This window comes from Perca fluviatilis, chromosome 22, assembly GCF_010015445.1.
Source record: "Perca fluviatilis chromosome 22, GENO_Pfluv_1.0, whole genome shotgun sequence".
NCBI classification, from domain to species: Eukaryota; Metazoa; Chordata; class Actinopteri; order Perciformes; family Percidae; genus Perca; species Perca fluviatilis.
In genome coordinates, this window is record NC_053133.1 from 3,840,961 (window position 1) to 3,863,862 (window position 22,902).

At 43.8% G+C, this 22,902-nt stretch overlaps 1 protein-coding gene across 9 annotated transcripts in view; it reads left to right on the forward strand.

Moving 5' to 3' along the window:
* Positions 1-22,902, forward strand: part of arhgef4 (Rho guanine nucleotide exchange factor (GEF) 4) — a 158,992-nt gene that overhangs the window by 126,650 nt on the left and 9,440 nt on the right. For 8 of the 9 annotated variants that reach the window (XM_039790678.1, XM_039790677.1, XM_039790682.1 and 5 more), the window contains 6 exons: positions 12-163; positions 17,762-17,941; positions 19,055-19,255; positions 20,575-20,754; positions 21,115-21,347; positions 22,358-22,487. In XM_039790678.1, coding sequence (XP_039646612.1) covers positions 12-163; positions 17,762-17,941; positions 19,055-19,255; positions 20,575-20,754; positions 21,115-21,347; positions 22,358-22,487 — 1,076 coding nt within the window. Of the gene's footprint in view, positions 1-11; positions 164-10,957; positions 11,117-17,761; positions 17,942-19,054; positions 19,256-20,574; positions 20,755-21,114; positions 21,348-22,357; positions 22,488-22,902 lie in introns of those variants that run through there. The other variant, XM_039790686.1, reaches the window with a different exon arrangement.

Here is a 22,902-nt window from a genome sequence, read left to right on the forward strand (position 1 = left end):
TCCTGTCTCAGCGGTGGTTGTTCCTGACGAGGCGTCAGAGAAGGCGGGGCTTGGAGACGAGCTGGGCAGCGAAGAGGATCTGCTGTATGAAGAGTTTCGCAGTTCTGGACATCGTTTTGGACACCCGGGAGGAGGCGGAGGAGAGCAGCTAGCCATCAATGAGGTAGGCAATTTGGAGACGTATTTTCCACTACCAAAGGATGGATTTCATCAGGGTTATGGTTAGAAGTGCCGTGATTGGCCCAGAAGAAGTGGGTTCAAACTATTTTGATGGCATGGATAGCCCCGTTCGCGGCTTCCGTTTACAGCATTCTCACTAAAAACTGGACCAGTTTCAAAGTTTTTAGAGCATACTCACACATAGCCCACTTGCCTTGAACCGTCCCCGAGCGTGTCCCCGCTCCCTCGCTGACCTGCACTCACACTGCAATAAAACATTCAGGACTAGAGCACGCTTACGTCATTACATTACATTACACAATTCCTCTTCATTTATAAGGTAAGAACCAGACCCTAAGTCCAACCGAACCGGGCACAGTTTAGCGGGCCAGGGCACGGTTTAGCGGGCCAGGGCACGGTTTAGCGGGCCAGGGCACGGTTTAGCGGGCCAGGGCACGGTTTAGCGGGGCAGGGCACGGTTTAGCGGGCCGTGCCCGGGCACAGTAAGGAGCGATCACACTAGACAAAAGAACCGGACTTTGGGGTCAAATGTGCTCAGCCATAGTTTAACTATGCACTTAGTTCACATTAGTCACTTATGCTGACCTTACACAAAGCGATTCCACTGTCGCAGACTCTTTTCCAATATCTGAATGAAATCCTGAGAGTCTTGCTAGAGTTGGGGACCCTTCCCGTCGTGTAAGGTGGTCATAAAACCAGTCTTTTTACCGTCTGGACGTTCAGTCAAAATCAAACGTGTTTGATCTTATTGTTATAAGTTTTAAGTCTTGGTAGTGAAGTTAAATCATGTGAACATTGTCAACATCCAATGGGTGCTCTCCATCCAGCACCAAACAGGAAGCAGCAAACGGCTAGAGCCAGTGTTGTTTATGGTTGCTATGGCACCATGCTAAGCTAAATGCTAAAGAGGGAGAGTTTCAACCCTTCTGAAGCGAGTCATCCAACTGGAGTTTAACCGTCTGATAAACACAGACCTCCAGGTACTGGAGACATTCATCTGCATGTACGGCAGAACAGAACATCAGCAAACTTTCCCTTAAGTTACCAGCTAACGCTAGCAGTAGCTAGCTAGCTTGGTTACATTTTCCGAACGAATCTAGTTGTAGTCTTGCAATGTGTGGAGTCAGAAGTCTTTACATTATACATAGTATGTATTTAACGTTAGATGTGAGATTATTGTCTTTAGATGTGAGATGGTTTCAGACTTTAGTCTTTTTAAAGTCTGTTCAGAGTCTTCTAGTGGATGGTATAGGCATTAGACAGAAATGCATGGGAAAATAGGATCCAGGTTAAAAAAAAATACCGCAATTACTCTTTATATTTCTTCCATTGATGAATGAGGTTTGATTGCATTGCAGGCCCATGTCCTTTGTCACTGGGGATGATTTCAGCCCCTCTGGATGCCGTCCTGCTGGTTGTCAGATCGAGTTTCTGTGGTAACAGGGAATGAAATAAATGGGTCCATTGGTTCAAGTCTTAATTGTTCAAGTCTCTCCCCGACTGTCGGCGTCTCCGAATGACAGCCTGTCCAGTGTTAAACACGTTTGATCTCATAAAAACCAGCCTGTTTTTGAACCACCACGGTCTTATTTTAATGACCGCAGTTTCACAGTGACTCCTAACTGAACAGAACTGACAGGAAATGGCAGTGTTTAAATCGAAACAAGTGAAACAGAGGAAAGGACTAGAAATGGCTAACATTGCCTTTTGGCTAAGAGGGGTGGCAAAAAAACAAGCTCTGAGGTTGCTGGGTTATTTGGTTGTCATGGATACCTCTTCTGGATTCTGCTGATGCACAAGCACATCAAAATGTGATTTACTGAGTTGATACAGGCACTTTTACAGCACCTTTGTGTAGCTGCGTAATTCACTGCTTGTTCTCTGCATATATTTATACTGTGGGAAGAAGGGCATCATTTCACTACTAGTTTCAGGTTGAGCTTGACTTACATTGCATCGTTGTTACTGTTGCACTTATTTCTAATATTCTATACAACAATTGAAGAGAGAAAAAAATTGACAAAAACTGAAAGAGACTCATGATTTATCTAACATGCTTGTTTAATCGGCTAATCATTTCAACTGGACCTACTGGCTTATATATTGTTGGGTCGTTTAATTTATAATAAAACATTGTATTTTATAATCTACGTGTTTTGTGTGCAAACATCTTAATGTGTAAAGTAACTAGTAACTAAAGCTGTAACAGATTAATATAGTGGAGTAAAAAAGTAGAATATTTCTCTCTGAAATGTAGCGGAGTAGAAGTAGAAAGTGGCATGAAAAGAAAAGACTCAAGTAAAGTACATCTACCTCAACATTTGGACTTTAGTACAGTACTTGAGTAAATGTACTTAGTTACGTTCCACCACTGGTTAGAATTTATGTTGTTTTTGGAAAGGAGGCATTTATCAAAGGCGTTTTTTCTCGCAGAAATTGTATTTATGAAAACTTATTACTTCACAAATGTAATTTCAATTTAAATAAGAAATTGGACCTGTCCTCTTTTTCTACATTTCCTCATACCAACCTCGGAACCCATAAGCTGTCTTATGAGGTCTGACAAGGATTCAGCTTTTGGGGGGGAATAGCCAATATTTTGGGGGGTTCCGGTGTAGCCAGCAGATATTCAAGCCAAGCTTTCCTCTCTGTGTGCGCCGGGTCCGATTAGTAGTGATGTCCTAATGAAGCTTCACGAACCATTAGGTGTATTTGTTGACCCAAGAGGGGGGTTTTGTTTTAAAGAAAAATACTCAAGGAATGGCAATCCAGTGTGCTTTTAAGCCTTTGTTGAAGAAAGAAAGAAAAAATGAAAATGGCTTATGACCACGCATCCAAGCAAGTTCTCCCTTTGTCTCACCGCATTGGCCTAATGTACTCCATTAAACATATGATAGCTTTACTGTTGGGATGGGGCCTTGTGAGGTTTTTAGTTGGGCAGGTCTCTGGTAGCCACATGGTGCATATGTTGGCACCATAGACTGTTAATATTAATGGACAACGCATCCGGTTCAGCGAAGTGCTGCAAATGTGGAAGTGCCTTAAACCTGCATTCTATCTGAATTCCAGCAGGGGGGAGACTCCTTAAACCTGCATTCTATCTGAATTCCAGCAGGGGGGAGACTCCTTAAACCTGCATTCTATCTGAATTCCAGCAGGGGGGAGACTCCTTAAACCTGCATTCTATCTGAATTCCAGCAGGGGGGAGACTCCTTAAACCTGCATTCTATCTGAATACCAGCAGGGGGAGACACGTGCGGTTGCAAAAGGAGTTCGGTTCTGTAGAAGTCTATGAGAAAGTGACCCACTTCTCTCTTGATTTATTACCTCAGTAAACATTTTCATGAGTTTATGATCTCAATCGCTAGTTTTAAGTTTTCTGCAACACAGAATCATGTTCATTTTTTGAATAATGGTCTCATTGATTTCAAAATCGCCGACAAAGCCGGGGGTGTTTTAGGGCGTGGCTATGATGTGGTTGCCAGTGACAGTGTGTAACGTAACGTGGCTCCTCCCTCACTCCTCCCTCTCGTCTAAAATCGTCACATCCCAACCAGGATGGCTGCGCCCGTAACGGCAAACTCGACGACTCATAGCAGATCTCCACAAACCAACGGGTGACGTCACACATGCTCTGTCCAGTAATATACAGTCTATGGTTGGCACAGTAATAAATTGATCTCAGCAATCATCAATCATTGTTGGTGGAAAGAAAAAACTCAACCATTACTCTGGATTTCCACTGGATGCAGAGCGTCTGCGGACCGGCTCCGCTGCGTGTCGGCTGCGTGCTCCACCGTCCGTCAATACCCACCAGGTCCAGATTTGTTGCGGCACGGCTGCGGCCGTGACTGACAGCTGTAGTCACGAGGACCCACGAGATCTCGCGAATTCACGTAGAATAGAACCACAAAACCAACAACAGTTAGTTTCCATCCAGAGGAGTAGAGGGGAAACAGCTCTGTGCTGTGTTTTCAAGGTGTAGTGCAGGGACATATGATCCGCCATGAGCACGGTGGATTTTATTTAGAAAATTAACCAGATGTTTATTTTGTTTCTGTGCTCGACTTCCTGTCCTGCACTATCTGTCGTGTGCTGAATTGCTGCGGAACTCTCTGGCATCCGGTAAAAATAGAAGCTCTGTGTATCTGCTCCGGAGGGCTGCGGACCACCGGAGCTGGGACGCAGTCGGAACGCAGCCGTTATGCAACCGGTGGAAATACACACACTGACTTTTATGGAAACCTAATGACTCCGCCCCCCGTTCCACAGCCGTTCCGCAGCCGGTGGAAATTGGGGGTTAAGCTGAAGGCCTTTTGTATGGAGCCCCGGAAGGGTCACGGCGCGATTTTTTCAGGGGACTACTTTTGCGTTACCTCGCAATATGTTTTGCGTTCTCTCGCAATATGTTTTGTGTTATCTTGCCATATGTTTTGCATTACCTCGCAATATGTTTTGCGTTCCCTCGCAAAACTTTTCTTATTCCATTGCTTCTGAGCCATGTGTCTTTTTCCACTCAGCTGCCAAGCGCAATGAATCAGCTTGTTACATTTTACTTTGAGCTGGGAATTATGCTGATATACTGCTAGTGGGCACATTCATATCTCCTAGAGGGTATAGGCTATAATCAATAGACTATTTCTTAAATGTAGCCTATAAAAAAAAAAAAGAGTGTATGGATGTCTGGTTTGCATGATGTGTCGATGAACAAACACTAATTATCAGAGAATCTGCAGCTCCCTAGTAGTGTTACAAAGAGAGAACGTTAGTTCAGGGACAAAAAGGTGAACATACAGCCTGCACTGTGGTAACGATCAACTATGGCTACAACCCTTCCAGTCGCCTATATGTTTATTTTCTACCTGTAAAAGTCTATTCCTGTAGGTTACTGTGTGGGACAAAAAAAAAAGTTTAATTATATCAGATTTACATCAACAATTACATCATGGTCTGGTGTCTGCATATGGGCTGTAAGGGACGTGTGAAGTAGCGACCAGATGTGACCTGATGTGGTCTGACTTAGTTTAAGGCTTTTGGTTTTCTTCCAATGAGCCACAAATGCGCCATAAGAAAGTGAAACTTAAATAAAGGCCAAATGAATGTATTGTCTTCTGATCTCTCAGGGTTTTGTCTCACTAAAGGCCATATGAGATTACATTCTTGTAATAACAGCCTGCTGTCTAATTAAGCTGGTTGGTAAAAGTGGTGTCAACAATTTGGTAGCATGGCATCTACTGTAACACATTTGGGATCTAATAGCATAGTATGTAAGGGTTAATGCCCGACGAGGTGTCCATTGTCAGGTATTAATGGACGACGGCGAGGCGAAGTCCATTAATACCTGACAATGGATACCTCGAAGGGCATTAACCCGCTTATACCATGGTCACTTGCCAAATAACATATTTTTAAAACATTAGTTCATATTTTAATTAGTTTTACAATCGAAATCTAAAGTTAATCCAAACAATAACTCCGTTTCCCTGGTTACGCCTGACGGTTTGACTAATACCTGGAACAATCATTCCCATCCATCAGGTTCTTATGCAATGCAAATGTTGTTCTCTCCACCAGGAATTAGGAAGGACCTTAGATACGACTTGCCTCCCTTAGCAACCAGAGATATTTATATAGTCCGCTCAGCTGGTAGAACCCTTCAGTTTAGCTACGAGCCAGAAAGCTAACGCTATGCTAGCAAGATCCAAAGTCAATAACATTGTGTACAGTTGGCAATCAGTAAAAATAATTTGACAGTATGTTGAACAACAAGACAAGCTAGCTATCCAGCCATGTCATTGTCCCCAAAACAATATAACGACTTTTACGAAGAATTTGATCCGCGATGTGTAACGTTACTGTCGGCTGCAGCGGCGCAGCCTGAAGCAGCGAGCTGAACTGTGAACGGGATGTGAGATAACGTTATTCGCTGTGAAACTGAGTCAGTCCAGAGGGCCAGTATAACTGACTTCTTGCAGCCTGTGTGTTTTAGCGCCATCCTGTGGTGTTCAGAGGACGATTTGGAAATAATAAATCCACATTTCCTTATTGATTTAATGTAGCGCATTAATTTAGAACAGTAAACAGTCAGTTTCACCGAACTCCTTTAGTAGGTGTCCTATATCACTTTTTAATGGACACCCTGCAGCCAATCAGAATCGAGTATTCACCCAGACCATGGTATAATTGATTTTAAATTAGCCTATAAGGATATTTGGTTTTAAATGTCTAATAGCCTACATTTGGGTATATTGCAGCATATTATGCAGTTTCTAATTTAGGTGGTGTCTAAATAGGCTATCTGTACGTGTTTGTTTATCGTCTCATAAAGAACATAGGCTATTAGTTATTTGTCTAATTATACAACCATAGAAATAAAATGGACACAAGCTATGACTTGGCAAAACATGAGCGGAGCCTCTATAAAGCTCCGAGGGGAGCTGCAGATTCTCTGATAATTTGATCAGTGTGGGTTTACGCCACATGTGACACATGCACTTTATCTTTTCATTCATTTCATAATTGATTATAAAACAGATATGAATGTGCCCTGAGCAGTATATCAGTGGTGTTGCGCTGGGCAGTTGAGTGGAAATTGACCCATGTCTCGGGAATGGAAGAAGAAAAATATTGCGAAGTAAAGCAAAACATATTTTGCGAAGGAACACAATATATTGCGAGAGAACGCAAAAGATATAGCGAGGTAAGTCAAAAGTAGTCCTCAAATCTCGCCGTGACCCTTCTGGGGCTCTGTACATTGCACATGGAAGAAGCCATAGCCGAAATCTCCCTTTTTAAAAAATTGAATGAAAAGAACAATGTAATTGATTCGAGCATGCAAACACTTTTATGCTTTTATATTATCAATAAGTTAATATATTGTGGAAGGAGTCGCTTGTAGACATGAGCCCACAGGGAATGTCCATTAACTCTGCAGTTCCCCTCAGCACTACAACATTTTAGTGTGTTTCAGCTCATTGCCCATCAACCTCATGTCCAGCAACAGCAGGCAGCTGTTTGCAGATGTTGTAGTGTAATACTGATGTTGCTGGCATTGATACATTTTGCCAGACAATATTTCAGACTTCAGATTCGACAGCCCAGTCTTGATTTTGCAACACTTTAAAAGGATTTCTTCTTAGCTGTCTGTGGTTTACTAATCTGTCACTGAAGTCAGGTATGAAATCAATTATGCAGAGTTATCGTCCTCTGCTCCTTCTCCCTCTTTCAGCTGCATTTAGTCGACACTCTGTTGGGTTGGTTGATAGTGACAGTCAATCAAAGTGGATATCCTAGCAACCAGCTGCACATCTTCCAGTTTTCTTCATCTCCCTTAGAATCACACAGACCAGCGCTTTGCTGCCATCCTGTGGGTCACTAATGGTCGAAGTTAAAATATGTATGTCTTTGCGTGCGTGCCTGCATGCGTGCGTGCCTGCATGTGTGTGTCTTTTCTGATACACACATGACTGACAATTTGAATACACTACCTCACTTCCTCTGTTAGATTATGATGAGCATTTTTCACAATTCTTTTTACTTGTTGTCTTGGCTTCATGTAGAAATGCATGAGAGAATCATGTGGTAGAATTTTTGATGTTAATCCACCTGCATATCGAGGTCAGGTCCGTGGAGAGGTGAAAACACTGGCTCACTGACTTCCATAGGTCAGTGGCTGCAAGCTAATTAGCGAAAACACAGGTAGGATAATCATGGCGAATGCTACTGATAATCCTCTATAATAGCTTTACTACGAGGGTAGGGGATAGAGGGGCATTAAAGGTGCAGTAAGTGATTCTGAGCAAAGATTGTTGATATTTGAACTCAACTGCCAAACAAATACAATAAGCCCTCCCCCCTTCAGGAGCTCCGCCCCCAAGATTCACGGACAGATAACTACTGGCCGGCCGGCACATTAACATGCTGCCTCTTCAAATTTGGCACAAACTTGGACTCAAGGATGAACTCATTAGATTTTGGAGGTCAAAGGTATTTTGAAAGGACTTCACAAAATAAATTTTTGGCCATAATTTAAAAATTCATACTCTAATTAAAGCTGCAAGCAGCGTTGGACGGGCCCTCGCACCTCCTTGCACGTCGGGGTTACTGGCGGACGCCGCTCCTTGTGGCCGTGCATTTGCGCGGCACTCAGGCACCGCAAATTGTCACCAATGAAAAGGGAACTCTGCTGAGTTCAATGATATCTCACACAAGACTCTACGTAATCCAGTTCATTAGCTGTAAAAGTGCTAATGCTATGCTGTGTTTTAGTCGTGCCAGAGAAAACTCCGATAGGACAGATAGTCTAGCTAGCTGTCTGGATTTACCCTGCAGAGATCTGAGGAGCAGTTAACCATAGTCCTCACAAATCCACCGGAGGTTAGAACGCCAACACAAAGAAAGAGGAAGGTAACAGACATCCGGTTGAAAATGAGGGACATCTGGCGGAACGTTCGGCGGCACTGGAACTATCCCAAAAAATGAAACATCGTTGATATAGACTACCCCCCAGGAGCTGGTAGTTGGGGCCCCTCGGCCTAAACAATTCCCTCTGTAACTAGATCCTAGACTTACTCACAGAGAGACAATATGCTTTGGGAACATCACCTCCTCAGCCACCACACTCAGCACAGGCGCCCCCCAGAGACATGTGCTCAGCCCACTGTTCACACTAATGGCTCACGACTGCTCCGCCAAATATATGACTCCAATCATATTGTCAAGTTTGACTCTCCGATGACACAACACTAATGGACCTCATAAGCAGCTGCGATGAGACGGCATTCTGAAGTGAGGTGGGGCAGCTCTCTGGGGTCAAGACAAAACGTTGATAAGATGAAAGAGATGACAATGACTTAACGGAGAACTCCGGGCAATTTTAACATTAATCTTGATCGTTATACGTATGTGAGTAGCCTACTGTCGATAGCAAAAAAAAAAAGAGCAACACGGAGCTGCTGCAGCTAATTCCGAGAGCTCCCACTTAGCTACAACAGCAGTTTTGGGGGCATAAGATAAAGAGTGCCTTTGTGCCTCTTAACAGACACAAAATGCAATTAAAACTGTGCAACATGAACAGGGCCCTTACATGACAACAAGATGCGTTTAGCACACACACACACACACACACACACACACACACACACACACACACACACACACACACACACACACACACACACACACACCTTTCCTGGTGTGTAGTCTGAATGTTTGGTTCACTTGAACTGAATGTTGCTTTTGGTTTTGCAGGGAACAGGAGCAACACAGATGGATGACATTAAAGCATCTCTCTCTGGTATCTTATCTATAATATAGAGTTTGTAATATTTTTTTCTTTTCTTTTGTGACTACTATCAAATTTCACATCAATCTGCTAAATATCAGTATAAATGTACGGTATGTGAATACATGGAGTGCAAATAGCACTCAACCTTAAAACCCTACACATGTGCGTGCGTGCGCGCACACACACACACTCACTCACTACGTATTTCCCTGGAGATCCATCCATTATTCTGCATGGCTTCAACCGTACCCCTCCCTCTGTCCCTCTCATCCAAAAACCCCACCCCCCACTCAGGGGTTGCTATGGCCCTGCCTCAACTACTCTGGTATCCAGGATACGGTGACACACTCTGCATCCTGATAGGCTGCCAGCTATGCAAGGGTGGGCACACAAAAAGAAAAGAAGGGAAGGAAAGGGAAAAAAAAAAGAAAAGAGGGCGATAGATGGTAGTTAGATGGATGGTTGAGGCAGCACCGCTCCAGGGAGGGCACCGAGCACCATTTTAGCAGGAGCTCTTAACGGAGAGAAAGCGTGGGCAGAAACGGAGGGATAGAAGAGGAAAACCAAACGGCCGGTTGCTTTGAGAGGTAGATGCGACTGAGCATATGTAGGCTAGAGTGAGAGAAGAACGGGCCGGAGAACAAGGAGACAAAAAAGGGATAAAAAGAAGAGAAAGACAAGGAGGCATGAGCACGAACCGGAGAGATGCAGAATATTGTCCTCCGTCTTTTATCCTGACATCCTGACCGAGAAAGAAAGAAAGCAGAGGAACCAAAAGGACAAGAAAGACTAAACTGGTGGACCATAGAAAGCCGAAAGAGAGGGGAGGTGCCTGAGAAGAGAAAGAGGAGAAAGGGAGTAAAGGAGGAAGGGCAGGGGGTGGGGGTTTGGGAGGGCGGAGGGGGGGGGGGTGCTCCGCATGTAACACACAATTCGCTTCACAGCACGCCGACTCACACACACACACACACACGCTGACACAGCTAGGCACCCAGCCTCCACCGGCAGGCCGGGGCAACGCTGGCCGTCGGCAAAGTGGCAGGAGAAGCAGAGAAGGCGAGCGCCGGAGCCGAGCGGAGGAGGAGCGCTGCGCCCGGGGACAGCGACGGAGACAGCCGGGGAGGAGGAGGAGGACGCGGCGACGCGGTGTGGTGCGGAGGCTCGGCTCTGAGGGAGCGGCGGCGGGGGAGGGGCGGCGGGGCTGAGGAGGAGGAAGAGGACGAGGCCCGGGGACTGATGGCTCGCGGCAGCGGCTCGGGGAGGTGGAGCAGGCAGAGGCTGGGCTTCTTCACCACCATGCTGCGCTGCAACCTCCCGCCCGAGACCCAGAAGGTGGTGGTGTTCCTCATCATGATGCTGCTCATCGTCATCAACGTGGTGCTCATGTTCCTGCTGGCCTTCCAGTAGAACGCACGCGCGCGCACACACACACACACACGCTCACAGACATCCACACACACACACACACACACACTCACAGACATCCACACACACACACACACACACACACACACACACACACACACACACACATCTGGATGGAGAAAAGGAGCAGATAAACTGAGACACAGAGGGACCAGGGAGCAGAGGAGGACTGAGCGGGGGCTGCTGGGATTGATGGGTGTCCAACGTGACCGAAGCAGAACACAGGTACAAGCAGGAGGAGAGGGACGCTCATTTCGTGTGAGAATAAATGTATCGTGTACCTTTTTTGTGTCAACCGAAACGTGTAACCAAGAGGAATGTGTTGTTCACGAGCACAGCAGGGGCTACAAATCACAACGATTTTCATTGTCGATTAATCTGTGTTGTTTTCTCATTTACTCAGTTAGCCAGAAAACGGCGACAAATGTTGATCAGTGTTTCCCAAAAAGCCCAAGATGACATCCTCAAAGGTCTTGTTTTGTCCACAACTCAAAGATAATCAGTTTACTCTCACAGAGGAGAGAAGGAACCAGAACATATTCACATTTAAGAAGGAGCTGGAATTTTAACCGATTCATTGATTATCAAAAAAGAGTTGGTTGTCAATTTAATAGTTGAACGCCAATCGATTAGTCGAATAATCTTTGCAGCTCTACAGCACAGAACCCTGTAAAGGGAGGGTTCATCAGACTTTGGAACATGGTTTGATTAGTCCAGGTTTTGAGACATCGGTCTCTATGATTTTTCTGTGATTTCAGTCTCCACCCCAACACAACGAAGGTGATGGAATTCAGATTATGATTGTGGTGCTTGAACGATAAGTTTTATGTTATTCCATGTTCTACTAATTGTCAACAAATTCCAAGAAAAAAAACCTCATTGTTGGAAAAAAAACAAACCAAAACAACAATGAGGTTCCCTAACCTCTCTGTGGCTCTCATCTCAAAGCCCATTGGTTCTTACTGAAGACTTCAATCTTTAAAAACGGCTCACACATATGTGGTTTTATTTTTTATTTTTTAAATGAAGCTCAGTAATTTCCTGAAACAGCTGAACGCTAGTTTTTAACAAACGTCACTTAAACAGCAGGAAGTAGGTCATTTGGTGCTTGAGTAATAAGCATTTTGGGCAACATCGAGGTGTATGTGGGATGTGTCTCACTGATGTGTTTTTATAAGTTTCTGGACAACAATGGAGCTTTATGGCACAGATGAGGTAGATATATCAGGCTTTGGATAAACACACAATACTTGTTAGGATATGTTCATTGGGTAGGTTCTGGGATTTGTTGACTCTTGACAGAATTATAAAATATTGCCAACCGTATCCTGTAAAGTAAAACAGCAACATCTCTTCCATGAATGATGTTAGTGTGGATAACCCACAGGACACACAAGTAGTTTTGAGAAAATATAATGTTCTGGTTTGGATGATCCGACCCTTTTAAAGCAACAGTAGTGTAACAGAGGGTTTTCAGGTGATGTAACGCACCCTGTGGCAGCTCTGTGTTCCAGCTCCTCAGCTCTTAGGTAACCGGCTGATTGTGTTCTGGACGTACGACTTGGCAGTTTTAAGAAAACTGAATAGACAGGGTTCATTGGTGTGCTGATCTGACTTGCCAATGATAATATTGACTACGTTTACATGCACACCAATATTCCACTTTGATTCCGAATATGACAATATTCCGAATTTGATCCAGGTCATGTAAACAGCATATTCCGTTTGGATATTCCGAATAAGGCGTTTTTTTTCCAAATTTAGCATTTTTCGATTAAGACCTTTGTGTTATGCCGGTATTATTCTGGTTTTGAAAGCGTTCTTTGGACATGTATACAGCGCATTTGGAATATGCGTCTCAATCGGGTTTTTTACCACAGTTTACGGCCTCTCGCCTGTTTACGGCTTACGGTCAGCTCTGTGCATTGCTATGGTTACTGCACACATACCAACCAGCCAACAGTTTGCAGGGCTGTGGACCCAGTAGAGATGCATGTCCAAAAGATAAGAAGGATAATTTAAACATTATGAAGGACTTGGATATCAACAGGTTTTTGGATATGCGCACATATCGCAACGCTGACCTTTTCAAGAAGCTGGTTGAAGGAATAAAAGAGGGACGCTGTGTTTGCACATTCAAACAAGTTTGCCACCGCTGGTAAACTTAGAAAAAAATCGTATTTTGCACGGCTGTATGTAAACTGGAATATTAATGGAATATTCACTTTCATTAGCCATGTAAACGGCTTAGTCGGAATATCGGCTTTTTCGGAATAAGGGCAAAAAAAACTGAATGTTATGTGCATGTAAACATAGTCATTGCTTTACGGCAACATAATACGAATGTAACACACATATATATGTCAAATAATTGAAATATCAGCCTGTTAGTGAGTATGACTTTGTTGTTGTACTGATGGAGTTAGTGCTGTGGAAATGGACATTCTATTGAATTTACCATGTGAGCCATCATAGCACCGCCCAAACATTTTGACCAACATGCATTTATTTGTTTGTGTAGCTATTATGTTGATATGTTACAGTATTTAAAATGTGGGTGAAGCTTTTGTCACGGTGACTTGGAAATATGAGTTGACTTGTTATATTTGCTGTTATTCTTGCTATACACTAGCCACTGAAAATTCTTGATTTTGATTGACTGCCAGTGTCCTTTATTTTCTTGTAACATAGGCCTACACTAAAAACCACGCACCTCTGACACCGGTATTGTTGCTCTAAACAAATTTACCAAGACTACACTACACTGGGTATCGTAGCAACAGTTCTGACAGTTAAGCTAACTCAGAGATCTTATGTGTTTAGGGGGCCACTGGGCAGGTGTTCCCACATAAACAGGGCTGCTTAACACTGGGTAGATGAAACATAAATTTCAAGTATATACACTGTGAAACTGAGTGACTCGTCTTTCACGCTCTTCTCTCTCTTACCTAATGCTCCACATGTTCAGTATACAGTAGTGATGTCGCTGGAGATGCATTTCTGAAGAAACAGGGAGCAGGGTTCTGCATTAAAACAAGCAGGGTTCTGCATTAAAATCCAGAGTTATCAATTGCCCACCTCTCTGAAGCCCAGTTCAGACCAAAGATTTGCGTTTTAGAACGTCGTAGAGAAACGTTTCAGCGGTCTGAACCGGCCCGTCCCAGCTGGACTCCAACCAGCTGATGGTGTGGCTGCGACTCAGCTGGTGGAGTCTCCAGAGGCTGGTTTTACAACGTCAGAGACGTCGCCTGTTTCAACAGCCAATAGAGAAGTCATCTTGTAAAGTCAGCTACAATAATATGATCCACAATCCACGTTATTTCTGTTACAAACTGTTAACGGAGGCTCAGCGACCGAGAGAAGGAGAGGGAGCGCCTCGGACAAAGCCCTGAATCAGAGAAAGAAAACGTGTTTTCACCGATTCATCACTAGAAATGTAACTGTAGCAAGCATCTCACTATCACTAACGTTATCCACATTCAAATGAAATATTCAGCTTTAAAATGCCTGGAAGTCGGAAGTTAGGACGGAGGTACAAAGAGCCGTTGCTATGGAGATGATGCACCCTCTCGTCTCGTTTCAGAACGCTGCAGACCGACGTGCTGCAAGCAGTTGCAAGTTTCAACTCGTCTCGTCGCGAATCTGTGGTCTGAACTGGACTTAAAAAGTGTGCTCCAGGTCAGGCTTTCTTTTAGGTTAAGAAAGAGCTGGTGCTGTCATTCCAGGGCAGCCTCAGCGATTGTGTTGACAATTTGTGCAGCTTGTTAAATGTAAAAAATAAAGAGGCAATTGATATGCTCTGTCGCCTTGGTACAAAATTAAATGATCATTTTAAAAAGATTGGGGGGAAACAAAATCCAAATTCTAAACATGGTTGCGGCCTTAAGCCAAAATTGGCGCCCAAGCTGGTTCAAGATTCAAGATTCAAAATACTTTATTAATTCCACAATGGGGAAATTCACACTGTGGGGGGAAGTGAGTATTGATTTAAGATTCAGATGGCCTAAAAATGATGACAACGTTAGTTTGTTTCCTTTGGTAAATGGCTGCAGGGGACACACCTGTGCTGCATGTTGTAGCGCTCTTCAGCCCTACTCTGTGCAATATTGTCTCACTTTGGGACACCTCACCATACATTCTCACTTATTTATGTATTATAAATAGCTTTTTGACAGCATCACTTGAATACATCAATTGGATACATACATTATTTACAGGATTGAGATATGAAATGAAACCAGCTTTTCCCAACCTCTTTGGTTTGACCCCTGGAAGTGAAGCAATATCCACTTAGTACCCCTCGTCATATGTTTTACAAATCTGTGATCAGTTGAAACAAAGTGATGTTTTCATTCTCAGATAGTTTTTACTTTAATAAAATTAGTGGCTTGACACAATGAAATTACCCTAGCCCGAATCTAAATCTAAATACAAGAATATTTTTATCGGTGTGATAAATAGTACAACATTAAATAAAGTGTATGGGTAATACAGATACATGGCTTTATGTATGTGTGCTGAGAAAAAAAATTAAGTCTGACCCATGAGCAGGGGGCGCGTGTGTGTGTGTGTGTGTGTGTGTGTGTGTGTGTGTGTGTGTGTGTGTGTGTGTGAGAGAGAACCGGCTGTATGCTGCCGTTTACTATGATAAAATGTAATAGGAGGATTGTGTGGTGTCATGTAGTCAAAGCAAAGAAGATTCTGGAGAGAAGGGCAGCAGGAAGGCAAGATGGTGTGGGAGTGTTGCCTAGCAACAGCCATATCGTCAGTTTCCCTCATCGCAGTGATGGATCAGTGGAGCTAAGGGCCAGATCGCAGACAGAAACAAATGAAGCGACAATGTCTTTAACAACACTAGTGAGGTAGTGTGAAAGACATCCAGAAAGAGACGAGCGTGCGGAGAGGAAGGATGCTGGGCTGATGTGGTCCAGCAGGATTTGTGTTGTCTCTGCAGGAAGGAGAACAGCATAATGGATGGCCTCTGTAGAGTACGGGGCCATGTTGACGCAGTGAACCTGGCGGTGTGAAATATGACCACTGCAGTGTTTTCATCAATAACACTCTCGTATGCTTCTGGCCTTGCTCTGTTATGGTCTCCTCTTCCTCTGTCTCTCGCCCTTCCTCTTCCCTCCTCCGTATCTTTGTCTTAGTCTGCTTTTACCTGAGCTTGTCAATGATTTCTCATTCTACACGCTGCCCTGTTCCTCAGCCTATATAAAAGTTTAATGATAAAGTTGGAAGGTGCAGAGGGACCCATGTGTGCTGAAGTATGGGCCTGCCTTTGACCTCATGGCATCAAAAGAGACTTCACTGAACACAGCTTCACTGTGTCCCAAACATATATTTGATACCAATTCACATTATTTAAGGGTTAATTCCCGACTAGGTGTCCATTATCGGGAATTAATGGACGACAGAGAGGCCAGAACCCACGCGCAGCCTCCACCAAAGTCCATTAATTACCTGATAATTGACACCTCGAAGGGCATTAAAGGTCCCATGGCATGAACATTTCACTTTATGAGGTTTTTTAACATTAATATGAGTTCCCCCAGCCTGCCTATGGTCCCCCAGTGGCTAGAAATGGCGATAGGTGTAAACCGAGCCCTGGGTATCCTGCTCTGCCTTTGAGAAAATGAAAGCTCAGATGGGCCGATCTGGAATCTTCTCCTTATGAGGTCATAAGGAGCAAGGTTACCTCCCCTTTCTCTGCTTTGTCCGCCCAGAGAATTTGGCCCACCCATGAGAAAGAGACATCATGGCTTTCAAACGAGCAAAGTGGCCTAACCCAAGGCTGAATTTCAGGAAAGAAACTTCAGATACAGTATTAGGGGCCACTAAGGTCTATATAAAAGAGACTTCAGATACAGTATTAGGGGACCACTAAGGTCTATATAAAAGAGACTTCAGATACAGTATTAGGGGACCACTAAGGTCTATATAAAAGAGACTTCAGATACAGTATTAGGGGACCACTAAGGTCTATATAAAAGAGGCTTCAGATACAGTATTAGGGGACCACTAAGGTCTATATAAAAGAGACTTCAGATACAGTATTAGGGGACCACTAAGGTCTATATAAAAGAGACTTCAGATACAGTATCAGGGGACCACTAAGGTCTAGACTTCTAGGTAGGACGCCGTAGCCTAAGTGGCCTAAGGTCTATATTTGTGCGTTGGTGTGTGCGTTAATCTCTTCAGGTGTGTGTGCGCGCAGAAAGTGTAGTTTGATTTATGGTTCTGCGAAGGCTCCACGCAGTAGTGGTAGAGCGAGTGAGAGAATGACTTTGGAGCGAGTCCCGACTCTAGAGGCATAGTGAGAGAAACAAAATGTCTCCCCTGTGCTGTAGGACCACGGTGGGAAATCTGGAGCAGGAAAAGTTAACCCTCTCCTTGATTTCATTCATTTCATGATGGAGAACCTGGAAATGAGTAGAGGGAAATGCAACGCTACCAAGCCACGGCCAAGCGGACGCATCACAGTAGTTGCGGTCAGCGCCGCCACACCTTGTAGTTACATCTTTTGAGGAGGCAGAGGAGTCAGATTACGGTGTAGGGTCCGAATCTCCACGTACCTACGTACTTACCCACAGCGTCCATTTAACGCTGAAGCATAAATTGGCCTTATTAATTCAAGTCATTTGTCCGTCTCTGGGAAACAATGGCAGAAGAAGATAACAGGTTAAACTTTGAAGGTGTAAAGAATGTATTGCTCTGAAATTGTGTAATGTCGCATCAGTAAACCCAATCCTTCGTCATTTTATTGACTGTTTGTTGACCCCACTGTATGACTTAAAGTGCCCATGTTGCAACCATAACATTCCGACTCATTTCTGACCTGTGACCCTTTCTGTGGTGCTTCCTCTGCAGCTGATCAGTGATGGCAGCGTGGTGTACGCCGAGGCCCTCTGGGACCATGTCACCATGGATGACCAGGAGCTGGGCTTCAAGGCCGGTGATGTCATCGAGGTAGTGGACGCCACCAACAAGGAGTGGTGGTGGGGTCGCATCATGGACAGCGAGGGCTGGTTCCCCGCCAGCTTCGTACGGGTGAGACAGACCAGCCTGTCCAGGCTGCTGGAAGACACCGCCCATACGGCGTTTGATTAATGCATGCAGCTGCTGCAATACTGACAGACTGAGCAATATGAAGCCTCAGCCCTTTATCAATATTTCTGCAAAATTGTAGATCCTCAATAAGACATAGCTCATAATAAGCGTATTCTTACTATGTTCTGTACACGGGTCTACTGTATGAGTCAGAAAAACACTTGAGAAACGTCTTGACATATTATAGGGTTGTCATAATGTTTGTGTGCTTGTTCCTCCTATTAAATCACTTGCACAACTGTAATCCAGAAGCTATTCAACATATTGCTATGGACGGGTTCAGATTAAAAGTTATGCACCACAATTTGTATATTTTACGAAATGATGGTGACCACCGGCAGGTCAGGTGGCTGACCGGTCACATGACAGTTAAGTTTAGCGGTCGAAACACTTAATTTTAGTCGAGAAAAGGTGATCGTTGTGTGGCGATGACAGTTAAGATGAGAAAAAAAAAAGATTGTGGTTTGGGTTAAAACACCGGTCCTCTTTAAGTAGTACTAGCAGCACTTGAACACACGCCCCCCCCCCCCTGTGTTTTAGGATACACCCCAAATTTTTCATAGCTTTACTTTTCATAGCTAAATGGACAATGTTTACAAAATTTGAACTGCAGTTCAAATTCACATGAGTTTTGTAAAGAAATAATTTAAAATCAAAGAGATGCCAAGGTAATTGTTGGGGGAAATCAAAATTTTTCCTGGGGGTTTAACCCTCTGAGGTCTAAGGACATTTTTAAATATCTTTTCAAATTCACATTTTAAGGATATTTGCATATAACCGGATACCCATGTGTTTCATATCAAAATGTTCAGAACAAACTCATTTTGAAATTTCTCAAATCTCTCATGAAAACAAACCTAAACTCTATTGTTTTGGTGCTTGAAATGACTTTACAAAAGTAGCGTAATATCTGAAGAAAAATAGTAAATAAATGTCCAATATGAAATGTTGTAATATCACTTCTTTGAGTAGGACTGTTGTCAAACATCGCTTGGACTCGCCGGTGCGTCTTTTGTCCTCCGAGGGTTAACAGTTAATTATGTCCTCCTCTAGTTGCGTGTGAACCAGGATGAGCCCATGGAGGAGTATCTGGCCCACCTGGAGGGGGCTCAGGCTGGAGAGGAGAGCCGGGCAGGTCTGGGCTTGTTGCTGGGACCTGGTTTGCCCTGCAAAGAACAGATGAGGACCAATGTCATCAATGAGATCATGAGCACAGAGAGAGACTACATCAAGCACCTAAAAGACATCTGTGAGGTCTGGATTAGATCATGTGAAACATGTAAAAAAAAAAAAATGAATGTGCTGGCATGGCTGTGCGGAGGGTTGGCTCACTCACGCACTTGTTTTCCAATGTATTACATCTCTAGGATTGGCAGTAAAACAGACCATCTTTGTGAACTGGAAAAAACTCTTAGTATGGGCTTACTAGCAGTGGAGCAAGTACTTATGCTCTCCAACTAGAGGTGTTGAAATTAATCAAATAATCGATGCATCGAATCGTGGACATGGACGATGCTGCATCGATATTCGACAGGCTCATAATCGATTATTTCTGTTTACAATGTTTACAATGAAATCATGACGCAGTTACTCCAGATAATCCAGAGACCTGGCTGTGAGCAGTTTCGTGGAGAAACTTGTTTTCTTTTTGACCGATCTACACCCGCCAACCGTATCACTGAGCTGTTGGAGAGAACAGCTGTAGACACACTGAGGAGGACGCCGTCAATGTTCAGATCTCGCGCTGGCAGAAGCATGAGCCTCACGTGTGTGCTTCCTTCTGCATGGGGATACGTTTGGCGGGTGTACAAAGAAAATAGTTCCAGTATAAAACTGCTTACAGACAGGTCATGATTTCGGAGACATTTGCTGTTGAGCTTTTCAAATGTACTTTTTGGGGCGCTTCGAGCACCATAAGCCGAGTGCCATATAGAGTGCGGATCAGGCGGCATTTTTATGTCCGAGCCCAGCCCGCTTCCGACAGGCATTAAGATATTTATGTCCAAGCCCGACCTGGCCCGACACAGTTAAAATCTCATTTTTTGTCCTCATACTAATGACACATGCACGTTTGTTTGTGTGGAAAGCCCGCTTTTATTAAGCAGGGCATTCGGAAATGTCTACAGAGGAGCACATCAGCACACACTGGGCAACAAGCGTACGTTAATAAGCTGTTTAATTTAAAATGTTAAATGCCTTATCGCACTGATGTGACCGAGCCCGACCCAAACCCGAACATCATTTCTAAATATCTGTCCGAACCCGTCCCGGGCCGTCGGGTTCCGACGGGCTCAGTTCGGGTATCCATCCTCTAGTGCCATATAGTTCCATTACATTGGAGAGAAGGCAGACATCTCTATAGCCGATACCTCCCAACAATGGGCAACTCACACCAAAACTATCTGGACAGATAAATAGCACTACAGGACATTTGATTTTGTGGTGAACTGTCCCTTTAAATGTATGTATTATATGTATAATATATTTTGTGTTTTGTGGTACATGTTGTGTTGTATATTTTTATAAAAATAAAAAATCCAAAGTATCAATGCAGCATGTTCCGTTTCCCTCAGGGTTACATCAAACAGTGCCGCAAGCGGACAGACATGTTTGCGGAAGAGCAGCTTCGCACCATCTTCGGAAATATTGAAGATATCTACCGATTCCAGAGGAAGTTCCTGAAAGACCTGGAGAAGAAATTCAACAAGGAGCAGCCGCACCTCAGCGAGATCGGTTGCTGCTTCCTCGAACACGTAAGCCAAGTCACAAAAGCCAATCAAAAACCATTTCAATCCAGAGAACATGCAGCAAGCCTACGAATTTCCACACTAGTATTTCAAAAAAATGATGCCATCAGAGAGATGTTACTGTATGGAAGAGATGGCACACAAAAGTTTCAAAACTTTGAAATCTTCTGAGTAATTCTGCTTCAGATCATCTTTTTATTACATCTCTTTCACTTTGTTTTCCAAAACCCTCAAACTAATATTATAGGAATAGGTATAGTTTGTGAACAATGTGGGTGCATACCTTTTTTACTCTGGGTTAACCATTCTACCCAAATAGTTGATTTACTTCTACTGTAGCCCTTTCTTTTGTCTTTTTTTGTGTAGCAAACAGATTTCCAGATCTACTCCGAGTATTGCAACAACCACCCCAACGCCTGCGTCCAGCTCTCTAAGCTCATGAAGGTCAACAAATATGTGTTCTTCTTCGAGGCCTGCCGACTCCTGCAGAAGATGATCGACATTTCCTTGGATGGCTTCCTGCTCACTCCCGTGCAGAAGATCTGCAAGTACCCGCTGCAGCTAGCTGAGCTGCTCAAATACACCAACCCACAGCACAGGTGACTGCACACTCTTTACATGTCCCCGCAGGGGAGGACGTCCAGAGACCCATTGGTGCACGCATGTGCGGATGTAAAAATAAATCACTTTTATTCATTCCTTTTGATAAAGGCCAGTGCTCATTGATCACAATGGAATGATGCAGTTGATATCTATAATTCTTTACCTTATGCCTACCATCTACTAGAAGACTCTGAACAGACTCTAAAAAGACTAAAGTCTGACACTATCTCACATCTAACAGTCTGAACATGGGACTGAGTTTTATGACCTTACGCCAAACGATGGAGATGATGGGAGCGCCCCGACTCTAGCAAGACTCTCAGGATTTAATTCTGATGTTGGAAAATAGTCTGAGACAGTGGAATCGCTTGAAAAGTTGTTTGATGTAAGCTTGGCATTAGAAACAAAAAAACAAAATCTTAAAGGGTAGCTTCAATGTTTTTTTCAATCTGGACCCTATTTTCTTATGTTTTTGTGTCTAAGTGACTGATGGGAACAACCATCTTTGAAATTGGTCCAGTATTAAGCGAGATGGCTGCACTCAAAGTTGCAATGTAACATTAATAGGCAAATGTGCTCTGTGTCTGACACCATTATTAAAGGATCCCTACAGAGGTCTACCTCTTTGTTAAAGAGTAACATGAAACAACCCCAAAATTGCTCTCCATTTAAATAAACTGTAATTTTATCATTGTTACATACACTTCATTTAGAGTCCAAAATAACACATCAAAAGCCACCTTTGATTGTCCTTCCGCTGTTCCAACAATCCCCATTGGCTGAAATCAACCCTTAATTCACCCATTTACATGTGAAATTAGAGGGTTAGGGTTAGAAAATATACATCAGGCTTTGATACGCTTACAGAATACATGTCAGTACATACATTCAGTGTTAGTTTTGGTCTTTTCATAAAATGTCTTGACTATAAGAAAAATATAGAATATCACCACACTTCTCTTTTAGGCTTTACACCCCTGACTGCATGTCACTCTCTGATCTGTAGGGACTACAAAGATGTGGAGGCGGCCTTAAACGCCATGAAGAACGTAGCCAGGCTGATCAACGAGAGGAAACGACGCCTTGAGAACATCGACAAGATCGCCCAGTGGCAGAGCTCCATAGAGGACTGGGAGGTTTGTTCTCTCACTGCATACTGTTCAATCCAACGGCAACAGGGCTGGGTAGCAAGTAACAACTGTGTGTGTGTGTGTGTGTGTATGTGTGTATTGTTTAACTGTGTGAACGTGCGTGTTTGTGTGCATTTGTGTGTGTAACTGGGCGTGTGCGTTGCTGCGTGTGTGCGTGTGTACTGTTTAACTGTGTTTGTGTGTGTGTGTAACTGTGTGCGTGCGTTGCTGCGTGCCTGTGTGTGTAAGTGTGTGTGTGTGTAACTGTGTGTGTGTGTGCGTGTGTGAAACTTGTGCGTGTGTGTGCATGCATGTGTGTGTGTGTGTATTGTTTAACTGTGTGCGTATTTGTGTGTGTGTGTGTGTGTGTGTGTGTGTGTGTGTGTGTGTGTAACTGTGTGTGTGTGTGTGTGTTTGTGCA